Raw genomic sequence first — 16,308 nt, 5'->3', positions numbered from 1 at the left:
GACACTTTTGAGTGCTTGAATCCCTCCTATTCTAGATAAGGTGTGCTAACGGTATCAAGAATGATTTAACCTCGTCTTGCCTACTCCAGTGATCGGGGTAACAAAACAGAAGGCAGGGTTCAAGGCGAAGGGAGATTAAGCTGGATTGATGGGAAGGTGGGCTGTGCTAGGACCTTAATCAAGAGTCTGGGAAATGGGAGAGAAAATATTGATAGACGGAGATGTTGTGTCTACGGGGGTGGTGTGGAGTTGGTGCAGGCAGCGCAGTGGCTGCCTCGCTCCTGTTTGGCTTGCTCTCTCCTGCTTGGCTTGCTCTCTCCTGCTTAATCACCAGCAAAACAAGAGGAGAGGTTTCCACAAGCCTATATACCACCCCGGCATGGGCCGTGCTTTGGTTTTGGTAACTTTCCGCCAAATCTCCTCTGCGGCCTTGGCTACCATCTCGTATTTCGCAGTTGGCTCCCTAGATCCTTTCCGTGAAGTTCCGCCTGTTTGCGCGGTGGGTGGCATCTGCTGGTGCTCTCCTGCGAGATACACAGGCAGGTATCGCAGGAGCAGGGCCCGGGAGCGCCCTTCATCGTCTAAACTGGTCATTGCTTGAACCTGAGGAGGATTTATTGATTTTATTATTTTCAACAGCACGGTATGTTCCCTTCCGGACAGAAAATGGCGAAGATTTCAATGGCATAAGCGGCTCCGGCCGGTCAGTGGGTGCGCAGCCCCTTCCGCTGCCGAGTAGCGGCGGTCCCGCCTCCTCAGGGCGGCACCGGCCCGGCCCGGCCCGGCCCCTCATGTCGGCGCAGGCGGGGAAGCGCCGCGGCACCGGCGCTGCCGCTTCCCACCCCTTTCCTGCCTCTTCCCCCGCTGCCGCCGGCTGCGCTCGGGCCTGGATCAACACGCCAAGGCCGCCGCGGGGTGAGGAGAGCGGGTGGCGGCGGGGCCGGGGCCGCGGAGGCGGGCGGGGCACGGCGAGCCGGGGTGGCCGGGGCAGGCGGGCGGCGGTGCCCAGCGCCCCGGGAGCGGCGAGTGCGAGCTGCCGCCGTCAGGCTCTGCTGCGGTCGGGGTGGTTGTGAGGCAGCCCATGGGCTCTGTCGGGGCTCCCCGCTGCAGATCCGAGGTGTCGGTGTTCCCGCATTAGTCCGGCTGGGCAGGAACGGGGTTTGAGCCTCCTCTCTCTCTCCCGCCGACTGAACAGGGAGCCTGCATCGGCTGGGATCAGCCGCTGGAAGCTCCGGGTAGGTGGGATGAGTCCAGGCCTCCGTGCCATCCCGGCGTGCTGAACAGCGAGTAGTTAACACTGCTTCAGCCTGCGCTGACTCGGAGGTGAGAACACTGTGAAACCAGCACACCGCTGCAGCTCCCGTGCCTTTGCTGCTCTTCAGAGCATCTCAGTCCGTCCTGGTAACATTAGTTTCTCGGTTTGTCCCTGGGTTATGTCGTGCAAGCAGCTGAGGCTTTAAAAAATGAAGAACATTACTTAAACAGTCAAATACAAGGCTGACATTAAAACCGATAGTGTTGGCTTTTAAAAGGAAACAGACAAGTGTGTAAATGTTGCGCCTCTGGTAAGAACTAGGACATAATGTTAGAATGACTTTTTGACGTGCATTTCTTTGAAACAGATTCAATACCGGTGGAACAGAAGGGAGAAATAACTGGAATGCAGAAATACATTAACCAAGTTTGTGCTATGGTTGCTTGATCATAGTGTCATTAAATCCTCTTTGTGGAAGGAGTTATTTTGCTCTACCTGATGGGTGCACTGGCAGCATCTCAGTGCTGTAACTATGACTGCAGGAGGAGAATGGGGAAATGAAAAGTATGTTGAAAGAGCCACTGTCAAATGAGTCTGTGTGAAACAGGTGGCTGAGTTTCTCTTGCCAGTTGATCACACATCCTCATTGTTTACAAAAGGCTGTTTGGGAGGGCATAGAGATTGAGGTGGCTGTCACCGACCACAGCAGTGGAAGCTGAGCATTTTTATCCAGGAGCGGATCACCTTCCCCATCTCAGTACCGCAGTCCTTTTATGTTGTGTAGTCCCAGAGCACCAGTGCTGTTTGTGAAGGGTGATTGTGGAGGAGCAGAACAGCTCTGGTCTGAGATGGCTTGCTTTGAAGGGGACCTCCAGTCTTGTGTCTCAGGCAGTGGCTGAAATAAAGGCCCTTATTTAAGCAGGGACTGAAGCCTTTGACTGTAACAGGTGGTGTGTTGCACTCTGGCCTAGGATCTGGCTTTAGTAAAATGGTCATTGCTTGTCTTCAGCCCATATGGTGTCAGGGGCATGGGAGCTGCTTTGAAGTGGCTGGTGGTGTGGACTGTGGTGGAGCTGCCTCATGCTGACTGCCTTGAGTGCTCACTGAAGTGCAGGAGTTAATATCCACATGGTGGGCAGAGCTTTGTGGGTGAGATTTGTGGCCTGTGTCCAATGTAACTCTGTCCATTGCTGTGCTATTTCAGTGCTTTCTAAAAACCAAAGGGATGAATTTTGGGTCAGAATGTTGCAGTCTCCACATTGTGATAGACTGCAGGTACCATACTCAGAAATGTTAAAATGTTTGCCAAAGTCACCTGAACAGTGAATAGGAATTATATTTTGGGCAGGTTTGGAAGCTGTTTTAGGGTATATCTGTGCTCTTCAAAAAAAAACGTTCTTAGTAAGTCTGGGCCCTTACTTTTCAATCTCAGGAGAGAGGGTTGTCAGCTATTGTGTAGTTTCCAAAGCAGTTTGTGGAAAGCTGAAATAAGATATGTGACCCAGAACATCAGTTCCTATCTACTACAAAAGTATGCACAGGGTCTATTTTGGTCATCCTGTGTTTGGTGGCAGTCACCTGCCAGGTTCAGGAAGCACCCGTTCCCAGTGTGCATAAGTAAGAAACAAGGTGCCTGGGGTCAGCTTGCTCCTGATCCTGGTGCTTAGTTATCACCAACTTCACAATGAAAGCATCCTTGTTAATGGCCAAACGCCTTAATAGCAAAGATTACGTTTTTTCTTGCAGTCCTGTCAAACTGTCTAACTGCAATGTCTTAATTAAATGTTGCAGTAATTCAGATCTTTGGGTGTTGGTTTCTTCAGTTAGCTGAAACACTTGTTTCTTAACTGTTTTCAATTACCATAGAAATAATGCAGCATAAATGCCTATTTCTAGCCATTCAGTGATCTTCTATCTTCGTTGCAAAAAAACCCACTGCTCAGATGGATGCAAGTAGATCAGCTTGGAGCTTTTAATGTAAAAAGAAGTTGCTCTTTGAGTAAATCTGACTGTGGCAAATATAATGAGTAAGACTTGCATTTCCTCAGTGGGAAATTAATGTCTGTCTGTATTTTGAAAGTATTTATTGAAGATTTTTGGGGTTTTGTCTTCTGGCTGGAGTGTGTTTTCCTTTTTCATGTGCTGTGATGTTCCACAGGCTTCTTAATGTTCAAAGTGATTCCTGTGTAGCGTCACTTTTTTATTTTTCAGTTCGTTTAATGAAGAACTGAGTGGGGCAGGGAGGGGGTGTCAGCTGTGAAATTGCATCTGACATAACCAGCTCATTTCTTTTTGTAACCCTTCTAGTGTAAACAAATCACATTGAATCATGGCAGCAGACTCTATGGAAATTGATGATGCTTTGTATAGGTAAGATTGTCTGATTTTTAAGCATTGCTCCTGACTTTTCAGGAACACTTACAATTACATGGAGTAACGTTACAATTTCCTTCATCCCTCAGCCTTTGCTGTGCTTCTTGGTCCTCATCATCAATATCTCTGTTACCCTCCAGACCTCTGGGTGTTGTATTTGAGGGTGTTTTGTAGATTTAAAGAAACCTATTTATTTTGGTTTAGTTTTGTTTTAATTTGTTCGCTGTGAATGTCTTGAGATCACTCGGCATGATAATTGTTCAAAAAGTCTCTTCTGGGACAAATGGTATCCCTGTAAAAGCATGGTGGGATTAAAAGCTTCTTTGTAAATCAAAAAGTAAAAAATAATTTTAAAAATGCTTGTATGCAGAACAAATAAGGCTTCTTTTTAATTCAGTGCAGTACTTCTGGTGTTTTGTCACTTTACTTTTTGGCATTAGCCTCACCAAAGTTGTTCTTTTCCTTATCCTGAAAAAGTTTCGCAGTGATTTAATAACTTTATTTATCATCTCTAAAACCTGGCACTGACAAGGTCTGACTAAATGCATTTCACTGTATGCATTGTGAGTGCGAATCTTATGTTTGATTGACATTTCAATTTTGAAAAATTTTTTTAATGACTGGGAATTTTTGACTTGCTTTAATAGGCTCTTGACTTTTTATCTTGTTTTGATCTGAATTTGTCTTTGCTGTAGTCGCCAGAGGTATGTTCTTGGAGACACAGCAATGCAGAAGATGGCTCAGTCCCACGTGTTCCTGAGTGGTATAGGTGGCCTTGGGGTGGAGATTGGTAAGTTAGGTAACATTTATTTAAAAAGACACAAGTGTATGTAAACACACTGTCCCAGAATTCTTGGAAACCTTAAATTTAAATATAATAAGCATGTCTGAACTGTCTGAGTGACTTTATGTGTGCATTATGCATATTGCTAACATTGCAGATGCAGGAAAGATCCTGGACTTAAGTTCTCATTTTACTAGAACAACGTTTCAAATTTTTCTTTAAAATGTGCTTCCATGAGCCAGATTGCTTTACCCAAATCTTGTGTCCTGGGTAAAGGTTTAGGGTAATCCAAGTTACTCTTTTAGGCATCAGTATCAAGGAATGTATTACAGGATTAGCTATAGCCCAGATTTTTCCCAGGTATGAAATGGGAGGGTGTGTGGGAGAACAGAACTATTTGGTGAAAATGCATAATTGCCGTGATACAAGAGACTCCTTGCCAATTTCCCTTACTGCTCATGAGCAAGACTTGTTTTGGCTGGTTTGTGCCTGGGGTGTTACTCCTTCAGTTGCCTCTAGTGGTTCTCTGCACCAGATGCCAGAACAAAGTCATGGGGTTTTGCAGTTTGTTGTCATTACTATCTCTGTAATCACAATTGTGGGATGAACAGCTGACAAATGACAAATGTAGAGAGTCTTTTAAACCTTGCTTATGTTATTTTGCTTTCTGGGGTGCAGTAGAATGCTTGAGCCAAATGTAAAAGAGAAAAAAACCCTTTAGCTTAAGCTATGAAGTTCTTAACATTGAAATACTGTTATTGTCCACCTGAAAAACTATCCAGTTACAGATCTGCAAGTAACCTGCACTAATCTCTCTCTCTGTTTTTGCTTTGTTCTTGTTTTTTCAGCCAAAAACATCATTCTGGCTGGGGTAAAGGTATGTAGAGCAGTTCTATTGTTGGGTATTCTTGGGTAAGCATGAGAAAAAGGCAAAACACTACTACCTAATAAATGTAAAGTTTCTGAATCTGTTTTTCAGTAAAAGGGTTGCAAAACATATGAGAACCTAGGAGTGAAAACTCAATAATCTGGATGTTCTATTGGTACTGTTAGAATCTCACATTAATGTCCCCTGTGCTCTGAAATATCTCATAAAATATTTAGCCAGCTGCTGATTAGATACTGAATCCTTTTTGTACAAAGGGGCTTCTCCTAAATGGAGTGGTCCAAACTCCAAACCCAAACTATTCAAAATATGTTATCTTATTTTGTCATCCATGAGAATCATTTTGTGTAGACATAAAATGGTTGGGTGTTTAATCCAACAACTGCTTTTGTGCTGCTTGGATTAATTTTATTAGCAAGAAGCCTTTTCAAACTCTTCTTTCCAATAGAAAAAAATCAAGCGAGTTCGTTAATTTTCAGATCACAATTGCCTCTGTATCACAGTCTGGCAAAAATCAGCCTTGATATTTAAATGTTGTTATCACTGCAAACTGGGAGGAAAATGCTGAATGAAGTGTATGTTGCAGATGTGTTTTGCTCTTTCAAACAGTAAGAGTTTTCTTGGGAAAGTGGTTGGAAGAGCTTGTTCTCATATGCGCTACAACTAAATCTTCTGCAGTGTTAGTCCTCCAACATTTTATGGGGATTTATTCCATCCTTTTGGGTGCTGTGACCTTGTATATTTCTTCCAGCAAATGCTTTTTGACAAACTTTCTTAGGCTCTTACAGTTCATGACACCAAGCACTGCACAAAACGGGATTTGGGGATCAACTTCTTCATCCATGAAGATGATGTTACCAGTCAAAGGAACAGGTTAGTGAAGTCTTTGGAGTGAGAGAGGACTGAGCCTGATGGTCTCATCAGCATAAAAAATAGCAATTTTTGGTCCAAGAGCTGATAGTACATATCAAACACCTGTTAAACCCTTTCTCTGGAGTTGCTGGCTGTGAGTACATACCCAGGTAGATATGAGAGGAAGTCTAGACTTGGGACTCAGGTTCTGAGTCACAAGTGTCACTGCTTGGTATGCAGATTTGATAGTGGGGGCCAGCATGCATTTCTTCCTTGGGCTTTCTCAGCCACCTGTACAACTCTAGACAACAGCCATGACAGCAGAAAATCTGGGAGTCCTGTGGGATATTGGACACAGCAGTTTTCCTTAGACCTGCTAGGAATTGAAGTGTAAGCAAATGGGTTGTTATTGCCAGGAGACATTGTGAGGGTCTCTTGTAGCGCATGTGTTATATGAAATTCTATATTGAAGATACAGTTTTGTAGATATGTAAGAAATTGAAAATTGCTTTTCTTTCAGGGCTGAGGCCACACTTCCTCGTATTGCAGAACTCAATCCATATGTCCATGTAGCAGCATCAACTATGCCACTAGATGAAACCACAGATCTGTCTTTCCTAAAGCACTACCAGGTATGTCACTCTTAAAGCGGTTGTATGTGTATTTGTGTATTTTGTTCAGAGCATACGACTTGGATTTTTTATGTAAGTAAATAGAATGAAGAACTTTGAAGTGTATGTTGAGATGGTGTAAATAAAACAGTAGGTCTTGTATTTAGACTGATGAAGTGTTGTGCTTTTCTTTTGCAAGTGGGTTTGTGTTCCCACCACTTTCTTAGTACACTTACTATGGAATTTGCTATGACAATAAATAGCTAAGTGGGGTGCTGTACAATTTTTTTTCTTTGAAGGTGAAGCTATGACCTTTCTTTGCAGCTACATAGCACAGATGTTCTACATATATTCTGTGTGCTGTATTTCAGGCAGCAGAAGCTCAGGCTGTATATTTAGATGATTCATGTATGTATGTATGTATGTATGTATGTATGTATGTATGTATGTATGTATGTAATGAAATGTAAGTGCCTCTGTGGTGGAGTGAGGGCACTTGCAGTTGTTCAGTCAGCTGTCTCCTTCCTGTGTGCATGGCTCAGTCTGAGTGGGGAACCTTTACCATGTGGCTGACATACAAGCCCACCAAGTTTGTTAATGTCCCAGCTACAGCAGGCCAGTGTAACTGAATGGGTTGCAGTGCCTTGGAATCCAGTACTGTCCTAGACATTAAAGGAATGTGTGTAGAAATTCTGTGTCTGCAATTTGATGACCACAAATACTGGAAGCCTGTGCAGACTTCTTGGTGTGCACTGCTGAGTATAGTTCGCTAGCTTTAATCCTAAAATTCAAAATCTACATTTTTGCTGAGATTATCCATAACTGTTATGGTAAATGTTCTAATTGGGTATTGAATTCCACAGCTGCAGTCAAGAAAAAAACCAAAAACCCCAAACAAACAAAAACCTGAGAATTTGCTGTTCCTGTTCTTAGTCATTCTGTTTCCAGAACTTGTGGGGTGGTAACCAATCTATTTTAATGAAAAAACTTCCTGAAGACTGCTTTCTCTTAAGGATAGGAGTCAGGACACTTAAATAACTTAGTCTAGGTACTAAGTTTTCCCAAAGCCTGAAGATACTGATTGCTTTTAGTGTCTTAGAAGTATTTCTGTTCTTGTTCACAGTGTGTCATATTGACTGAAGTAAGTCTGTTGCTGCAGAAGAAGATTAATGACTTCTGTCATGCTCAGCAGCCACCTATTAAGGTAATAGAAAAAATGCAACACATGAATAATCGGTACAGTGGGCATTCTGCACCTCCAGGGTGTTCTTTCCAAAAATGGAGAAAGCTGGTTATGAGGTATATAATTCAATGCAGATGGCATGTTGATGCAGCAGCAGGAGTTCTGGGAATACAGTGCTGCTACTGGTATGATCTGGATACCAGCACAGGTAACCACAGCTTGGTCCTTAATTAAAAAGCAATTGTGTTAAAGAAATAGTTTTCACTGTTAACTCAAAATGATTCTGAAAAAATGTGCTGAGACTGAAGGATGTGTTGAGGCTGAATGTAAGAGAAGCAGAAATGGCAGCATTTCACTGTGTAGTGATGTTACTCCTGTGTTGTGAATGGGCTGAGAAATGCTCCTGCAGGTTCCAGGTCTGTCGTTGGAGCTGGGCTGTGTAGTGTGACCTGAGTACACAACAGGTTTCCACTGTAGAATCAAACCTGCTGGCCTTCAACAGCGCCAGTGTGAGGCATCGTATCTTTGGCTTGTGCTGTTCTAGGGATACTCATGATGTTTACCTTCTCTTGTAGTTCATCAGTGCAGATGTGTATGGAGTATGTTCACGTTTGTTTTGTGACTTTGGTGATGAATTTGAAGTGCTGGATACAACAGGAGAGGAACCAAAGGAGATCTTCATTTCAAATATAACACAAGTAAGGGATAAAAGTCATTGTGTTGCTTTAACTGTGTTTAAAAGGACTCGTTGGCTCTTTGAAGAGGGGCAGAGTGCTTCACTTGAGGAGCCTGAGAAGCAATTTAAAATTGGTGCTATAGGAGAAGCAAAGTTATTTTGGTTACTTTGTTCTTATCCTTGCCTTCTGGTTGTTACTTACTATGTAATGCACAGTACTGATTTTTTGATTGGAAAGAGAGCAGGAGAAAGAATTGAGGGGATGTAGAAAGAAAAGGATGTAATTTTGGTGTGGGAATAGGGTAAGTCTTGCAAGGAAGCATGAAAATAGGCATGAAAAGAGCCCTTTTTATAAGAAACTGCAGCACTTAGAGGCAGGCTACTGGAATAATCAAGGGAATTGAGAGCATATTTTGAAAAGAAATTTAAAGGTTTATTTTAACCTACCAAAGCAGAGGCAATGAGAAGGGGATATTATTGCTAGTACTTCCAGTGCAGAGCGTAAGGATGTCCATTTAATCTTGTATTATTTTTTTATAAAGGGAAATTACTTTAGGTCCTTTTTTCAGTTCTGGAAGTCCAGACAGTAAGCTCACTCATCCAGCATCAAGTCTTTTGTCCTATCTTCAGTCTAGATATAAAATAACCAATCTAGGAGGCGTTGTACAGCAGGTTGGGTTTGGTCTGGATTAAAGTTTCTGATAGGATGATTTGGGTAGCCTGTTCCTTGGTGCCTTTAAAAGGGAATGGATGATTTGATTGTTCTTATTAATTACATAAGGAGTACATAGCTGAGTTTCATGGCTTGTGCTGATTACCTGCCAAGTTAAGGAATGAACATATATTTGTATATATGCCTTGTGTTTAATAATCTAATACTTGACTTTAGTTGTATCTTCTTCAACTCCGAAGTGTAAAACTGATGAGAATTAAAACTCAATGCCATCAAGTGCCTGTTCTTGACCCATAGACAGGGTCAAGGTGGCACTGGTGTCCCTAAATCAGAGCAGAATTTTCTCCAGTTAACTCCGTTGCCGTTGTTCATGGTCCACAGAGAATGCGGTAATTAAGTTCTATGCTACTTAGCTGGACTCTTTCTTATACTGGAGACTCAGGAAGGGATGAGAGCAGACTTTACGGGCCAGGCTTGCTTGCAAATCCACCAGGTTACAGCCTGAGGTGCAGCACAAGGTCTTGATGAGCTGTGTTCAGACTGCAGTGAGGTCTCTGTGTGCGTGGCAGGTTGGCATCACATCCCATAACAGGATGAGATGTTGTCTGAGATTCTGCAACTGTAAGCTTGTCTGTGACCTGCTGAAGCTGTGTCTCTCCTGTATGCTGTCCAGCTTTTTAAGCTTCCAAACTTTCAAGACTGAGTTTGGATGTCCTTTCTAAGGATATCAGTCAGAAAGGAAGCATGGAGTAATAAGGACCATTTACAAGACTATTTTTTTAATGCCTCTGAAAATTTCTTTGAACGTGGGGACTATTTTTAGTTTGGAAAAAGGGGATAAATCTGCTACTGTTTTAGAACATAACAATGGATCTGACTGCTGAGAACTAGCAAATGCAGTTTGCTAACATACTGAGAGGTGAAAACAGTGAAAATGAGAAAGTTTGTGTTGTAAAAACGCTGTTAAATTGAAAATCGTAGGACTGAAAAAGTTGCCATAGGTAACTCTCTTGCTGTGACAGAAATGAGGTGTTAAAAGTATTAGAGACTGCAGTTTCAGTAGACAAAAAGCTATGTGCCTGCAATACAATGTGACTCCTATGCATGAGAGACTTTCCTCCTTGCTGACTGCCATTTTTTATTTCAGTCAAATCCTGGTATTGTCACTTGCCTTGAAAATCATCCACACAGGCTTGAAACAGGACAGTTCTTAACTTTTCGGGAAGTTAATGGAATGGCCTGCTTGAATGGATCTACGCACCAAATAACAGGTAAACTGCTGCTGACTCATTTGCAAGGTAATTATTTTCTGGCCTGATTTAGCCACTGCAGTGTTAGTTACCATAGTCAGAGGAGTGCTGGGTTGTGCAGACCTCCAGTGAGCTTGCACAAAAAAGTTGCTTTTTGGTGCAAAGGTCTTCCTGGTGTTGTTTTGATGGCATTTAGTTAAGTCTACCTGAACTCATCTTGCTGCTTAAGGAGCCGATGCAATTGCTCAGCTCCAAGTGTGGAATCTAGTTAGCAGCCTCTGAGCTGATCATCCTTCGGCTGCTGGTGAAACTGGTTTGTTATTTGGAGGGTCCTATAATGCCTGTGCTTCTGTCATGGTTTTGGATGCCACTTGGTGTGTCACTGTTTGCCTTGTAGCTTATTTGGGTGACAGTTTAAGTGTACAGGGATGCATTGACAATGTTCTAAGAATGCTTTTGAAATTATTTTCATGATTTACATCTACCCTGCTTTGTTCTACTTCATTCATGTCTCAAGGCATTCTACTTGGTTTCTGTGGATGCTGGGGAATTTTTCAGTTCCCAGATCTGGGTGTCTGTTTGTTTGGAGCAGAAGGGAGAGCAAGTGGGTGGGGGTTGGTTGTTTATTTTCAACTGTTTTGCGATCTGAGACAAAAACCAGTACCCTTGAAACTTCTGCTTGAATCTGTTTCCTCTGGGATCTTGCATTTTGCTAGAACTGATGCTGCAGTCAGTTCATTCCTCCTATTCATTGCTTAGCTTTTGGTTTTAGTTTTCCATGAATTAACAATTTTTCTGTCTTTTTGTCTTGCGTGAATGATGCTTCCTGTGGATGAGGGAAAAGATGTGAAAAAATGCTCCAGCTGCTTTTTTTGATTACGTGTAGTTCTCATCACAGGGCTAAAGTGCTACTCAGAGCAGTTAATACTGGACACTGCTGTGCATGTTCTAAAGAAAATTATTTCATTTTTGTTAAAGAGCTGTGGTCATCAGAATTCTTGTTAAATCTGCTGCCACTTAAAAAAGCTCATTTCATAACAGTTCATGTGAAACTAATGCTTTGTCCCTCTGCCAGTTTCTGGGTTAATCCTGTTAGAAGGATCAGCTGTGCTTATGCTTTCAAAATAAGGTTGCTTGCTGCAAATTGCAGCACTAAAAGGAAGGACAGGCAACCCCCCTCCTTTTATTGTATACAGAACCGTAGCATCCAATGACAGAATTATTGTCACTGTTTATTGTCTTCTCTTTTCAGTGGTGTCACCTTACTCCTTCAGCATTGGTGATACATCAGAGATGGAGCCTTACCTGCATGGAGGCATAGCTGTGCAAGTGAAGACACCCAAGATGTGTTACTTTGTAAGTGGGTGCTTGACAGAGCTGGGTTCTCAGGCATTAATGCTCTGAGCACTGGAAGCAGAGTTCAGCACATACATGTTTCCTAGAATTATAGAATGTCCTTTGTTTGGAAGAGACCCACAAGGATCATGGATTCCAGCTCCTGGCTCTGCACAGGACAGCCCCAAAAATCACACATTTCAAGATGAGTCTTGCCACTAGGATGTGAAACATCTCTCTGACCATTTTTGATAGAACTTGCAGTAGATAATTGTTTTTAGCATCTAGTATGGTATGAATAATGAAAAGAGCAACAGCAGTGCTAGTCAGAAAGGATATGTATTTCTTAATCTCTGTAGGAAGAGTATTGTTTTGTCAGGTAGCAGTAGCTGTTGTGTTCTTAAGTAGTTGTTGTCATGAATTCTGTTTTTCCAGGAACGGCTGGAGAAGCAGATAACAAATCCATTATGCCTTGTTCCGGATTTTAGCAAGCCTGAGGTAATTAGCATGTGGGGATTTGGGCAAAAGTGCCCTAATAGTAAAAATACATGAAATGTTATCTGTAACTCTATGTTCAACATAATATAATTTCTACTTTTTGCCCTTAATGCTGGGTTTTGTTATTGATGTTTGGCAAAATGCAATGCATTATAATGTCTGGTTAAAAGAAGCTTACTGCACTTTCCAATTTCAGCTCTAAATTCTTTTGGGGACTTTCCAGTTGGACTTAGTTGAAGTGGGTGCTGAATGTGTGTACAGGGTGTTGCATTACTGAGCAACACTTTTTAAAAAACATTAATTAAATGTACTTCAAATTCACTTTTTAAGGCCATTTTAAAACTTTTTTTGAGTGTTGTACTTAAGAGACAAGAAATGAAATGGTAACAGAAGAGTTCAGATAATTGTTTTTGTTTACTTCATTTCTTTCTAGTTTGTAACTGATCAACAGCTGGTTTTGTCTTAACAGGCACCTTTGCAGATCCATGTTGCCATGCTTGCCTTGAACCACTTCCAGGAGAACTTTGGTCGTGGACCGAACATTGGGTAAAGCAGCAGTTCTGTGTTTGCCAAGCCTTGAACCAGACAGATCTCTCCTTTTTCTGTAGTTCCTGGGTGGCTGTGCAGCATGGCACCTTCCCTGTCTGGTACCTGATACACCATGTAGAAATGGAAAGATGAAAAATGTTACCTGATGTGTGTCTGGGTGTGTAACAAGGCTTTCCCAATATAGCAATGACACACTCTGAGCCCAGGTAGACAGCAGATACTTCTGGAGGGAGCCCTTCTCTGTTCCAGTTTTTTCACATTGTGGGACTGATATGGAAAAGTTGTTTTCAGTGATCCTGACTTGTAGTTCATCGATTTTAGAAAAAATATCTGAATTATTTGGGTTTAATTTTCAGTGGTTTTCATTCAGCTGTAGTTCTTGATGTGTGTAATTTTGAGTTAAATGTGACAAAATTACTTAAAAAGTATAAATCTTAAGACTGTACTTGCATATGGGCTTTTCTACTGAGACTCCTGTTCTTGAGCCTAACCCAAATATTTTAGAAGTACATCTTAAATGCTCAGTGTTATGTGAGATTCCAAACTTCCTACTGTATCCATTGCTTTTTTCTTCCATTGATTGTGTTTCTAGAAGAACTCTGGAATGTTAAAGTCATCATTATTGTTTCTACCCTGATGTATAGATGCCTTCAAGATGCTGAGGAAATGCTGAAAATGGCCATTTCTATAAGTGAAACACTGGAAAACAAAGTGAGTAAGGAACCATTATCATTATGACTCACTTTTTAATGTGCTTATTTACTTGCCTAAAAGTCATGCTTAAATTTTTGGTTCTTGTTCTGGCCTTTCAGGCCATATTTAGATAGATCAGCTGGCTGTCTGAAGGCCATGTGAGGAAACAGAATGGGGTTTTAGCATGGATTCAACTGAATGTTGGCCTGACATGAAGGCTGGTCCTGTCATGATGTGAATTCAGTTTTTAGACAAATGTGTGTGACAAATACAGGGTATATGGTGGATCTATCTTGGCTGGAAACATTTTGCTAGTCAAAGTTCTATAATCTACCTTTTACTGAAGAAGAAGGGTCTTTGAAACTGTCAAACACTAACTTGTTCACTGAGGGGGTAAGCCTGTTCCTGTGTCTTACTTTTCAGCCTCAGGTGAATGGAGATGTGGTGAAATGGCTATCTAGAACTGCTCAGGGATTTCTACCTCCTTTGGCTGCAGCAGTGGGTGGTGTTGCTAGCCAGGAAGTCCTGAAAGCAGTAACAGGAAAATTTTCTCCATTGCAGCAGTGGGTAAGGCTGTCTTGGTTTTTGGATGGTTATTTTGACATCTTATGAATGGATGGTTCTGTATAAATGCTGTATGATCAGAGTAACCTGAAAAACTTCCATGACATGGAACTAAAAAAAAAAAAAAGGATTTGAGACTGTATTTAGAAGAAGTAGTGGTTTTATGCATACAATACAATTACAGCCAGTTTTAGTTAAAATTTATGTATTTGGGGTTCAGATAGCACATTGTTTTTCCACACTACCAAAAAGAGCCTTGCCTTGTCACTGCATGGATGCAAAGGTGTGATATAGTGCAAATACCAGCTTAAGGTACTGTACGTAAGATCAGGGCTTTCAGACTCTTGGAATAAATGTCAGAGTACAGTTGGATTAAAAAATGTCACAATCTTCAGAGTTACCTATGGAGGAGTAACATGCCTATCAGAAGTCAAAAACTTGCAGCTCACCTGTTTGAGTGAATTTTTTTCCCCCTCTGTGTCTAAGTGCTTTTTCCTGTCCACTAAAATTGTGAACTGTAGGGACCAGATGCTGTGTAGTCTTCTGGTGACAGCAAAAGCTTAGTGCTCCTACATTTCCAGACTCTGTTGTTCATACAAAATAGTTTTTAAATTAAAATAACATTAATGTTTTTCACAGGTTTTTAATGGATTTTTTTCATTTTTTTCATTTTTTTACAGCTATATATAGATGTTTTAGACATTGTAACACCTCTAGAGAAGGTGGGCTCTGAGGAGTTTCTCCCACGGTAAATATAATTGCAAGCTGCTGCCTTATGTGCTGTTCACATCTGAGTCTTAAGCAGGCACAGATGTCTTTTAAAGTTAATTCAGTGCTGTTTGTTGGAGGGACAGCTTGGGGGTTAAGAACGTGTGTCCTATTTCAGCATGAACAGGAATTATAGACTCTGTCTGACTTTTGTAGTTCATGTCAAAATGTAGTTTGGCATCAATGGTACTACCATGATAAATAGCAGCTTGAAGTCTCCTGTTTTGTCTCCTGTGCCTGCATAGGGGAGATAGATATGATGCATTGAGGGCTTGTATTGGAGACTCTCTGTGCCAGAAGCTCCATGATTTGAACGTTTTCTTGGTGAGTATGACTGACACTGTTACACTGTTTGCAAATGATTTGTTGGAACAGCTAATGCCCATTGTCCTCGCTCTGTGATGTGCCACTGCAGAATAAGTGGTCCAGAATTGGAATGGGACTTGTCCTTCTGGTTTCCACTTGTATTTCTCCTTCTACAAATGTAATGTTCTTTAGGTTGGCTGTGGAGCCATAGGCTGTGAAATGCTAAAAAACTTCGCACTTCTTGGTGTTGGTACTGGGCAAGACAAAGGATTGGTAAGTCACCTGTTAATGTTATTTCTCACTAGAAGTAGGTGACAGGGAAGAATTAAATAATTAGACTACTAAAATCGCTAAAAGCCTAAATCTTATTTCAGGTTGAACTCTGTGCAGAGGATACGGTGGCCTTGGCATAGAAGTGTGTGCAATTAGAAAGAGAAAACACTTGAGCAGTCTTACTGTATTTTGATTTTAAAACAAAGTTTAGTCAGTCAGTGTAAGCAGAGCTTTGGCCACAGTGGACTCCAATAGCAGTGATTTGTTTTGACAAGTGTTTATAGAAGTTTCATCAAGATTCTTGCTCAGTGTTACACTTAAATTGTAACTTCAGCTGTTGCTTTTGCCCCTTCTGACTTAGGTTACAATTACAGATCCAGATTTGATAGAGAAATCCAACCTGAACAGGCAGTTTCTTTTTCGACCTCACCACATACAGGTAAGTTTTCTTATTCAGTAAATTTTCTGGACTATTGTGTTGTTCTGTCCTTTGTCCCTACAGAGAGCTGAACTTTTGAGTGTCTGTACTTCTGTCCAGAAAAGACTTAAAGGCTGTATGGAAATCTAGGGTTTTTTTTAAACAGTGCCTAGAACTCCAATGGCATCCAACTCATCACTACTATCAGTTAAGTAAAATTGACTTGTCTGGTCTTAATTTGTAGTGGTGTTTTTGACTAATGAAATCTCTCAAATTTGACAGTTGGATGACTACTGACTTGCTTAAGAGCCTGCCATGTGTTACTATGTCAGAAATGCTCTACTATCCCATTGGAATTTGG

At 41.6% G+C, this 16,308-nt stretch overlaps 1 protein-coding gene across 2 annotated transcripts in view; it reads left to right on the top strand.

The window, feature by feature from the left end:
• The first annotated feature begins 788 nt into the window (after positions 1–788).
• Positions 789–16,308, top strand: part of UBA6 (ubiquitin like modifier activating enzyme 6) — a 28,137-nt gene continuing 12,617 nt past the window's right edge. Inside the window, exons 1-18 of one of the 2 annotated variants that reach the window (XM_084204038.1) lie at positions 789–915; positions 3,563–3,625; positions 4,324–4,418; positions 5,261–5,289; positions 6,077–6,171; positions 6,671–6,782; positions 7,885–7,965; positions 8,520–8,642; positions 10,441–10,564; positions 11,796–11,899; positions 12,314–12,376; positions 12,846–12,922; positions 13,570–13,636; positions 14,042–14,185; positions 14,863–14,930; positions 15,196–15,274; positions 15,449–15,529; positions 15,891–15,968. In XM_084204038.1, coding sequence (XP_084060164.1) covers positions 3,585–3,625; positions 4,324–4,418; positions 5,261–5,289; positions 6,077–6,171; positions 6,671–6,782; positions 7,885–7,965; positions 8,520–8,642; positions 10,441–10,564; positions 11,796–11,899; positions 12,314–12,376; positions 12,846–12,922; positions 13,570–13,636; positions 14,042–14,185; positions 14,863–14,930; positions 15,196–15,274; positions 15,449–15,529; positions 15,891–15,968 — 1,461 coding nt within the window. In that variant the 5' untranslated portion in view covers positions 789–915; positions 3,563–3,584. Of the gene's footprint in view, positions 916–1,229; positions 1,324–3,562; positions 3,626–4,323; positions 4,419–5,260; positions 5,290–6,076; positions 6,172–6,670; positions 6,783–7,884; positions 7,966–8,519; positions 8,643–10,440; positions 10,565–11,795; positions 11,900–12,313; positions 12,377–12,845; positions 12,923–13,569; positions 13,637–14,041; positions 14,186–14,862; positions 14,931–15,195; positions 15,275–15,448; positions 15,530–15,890; positions 15,969–16,308 lie in introns of those variants that run through there. The other variant, XM_084204039.1, reaches the window with a different exon arrangement.

This window comes from Fringilla coelebs (genome assembly GCF_963513975.1).
Source record: "Fringilla coelebs genome assembly, chromosome: 4".
NCBI lineage: Eukaryota > Metazoa > Chordata > Aves > Passeriformes > Fringillidae > Fringilla > Fringilla coelebs.
This window is presented reverse-complemented; position numbering and strand designations above follow the sequence as displayed.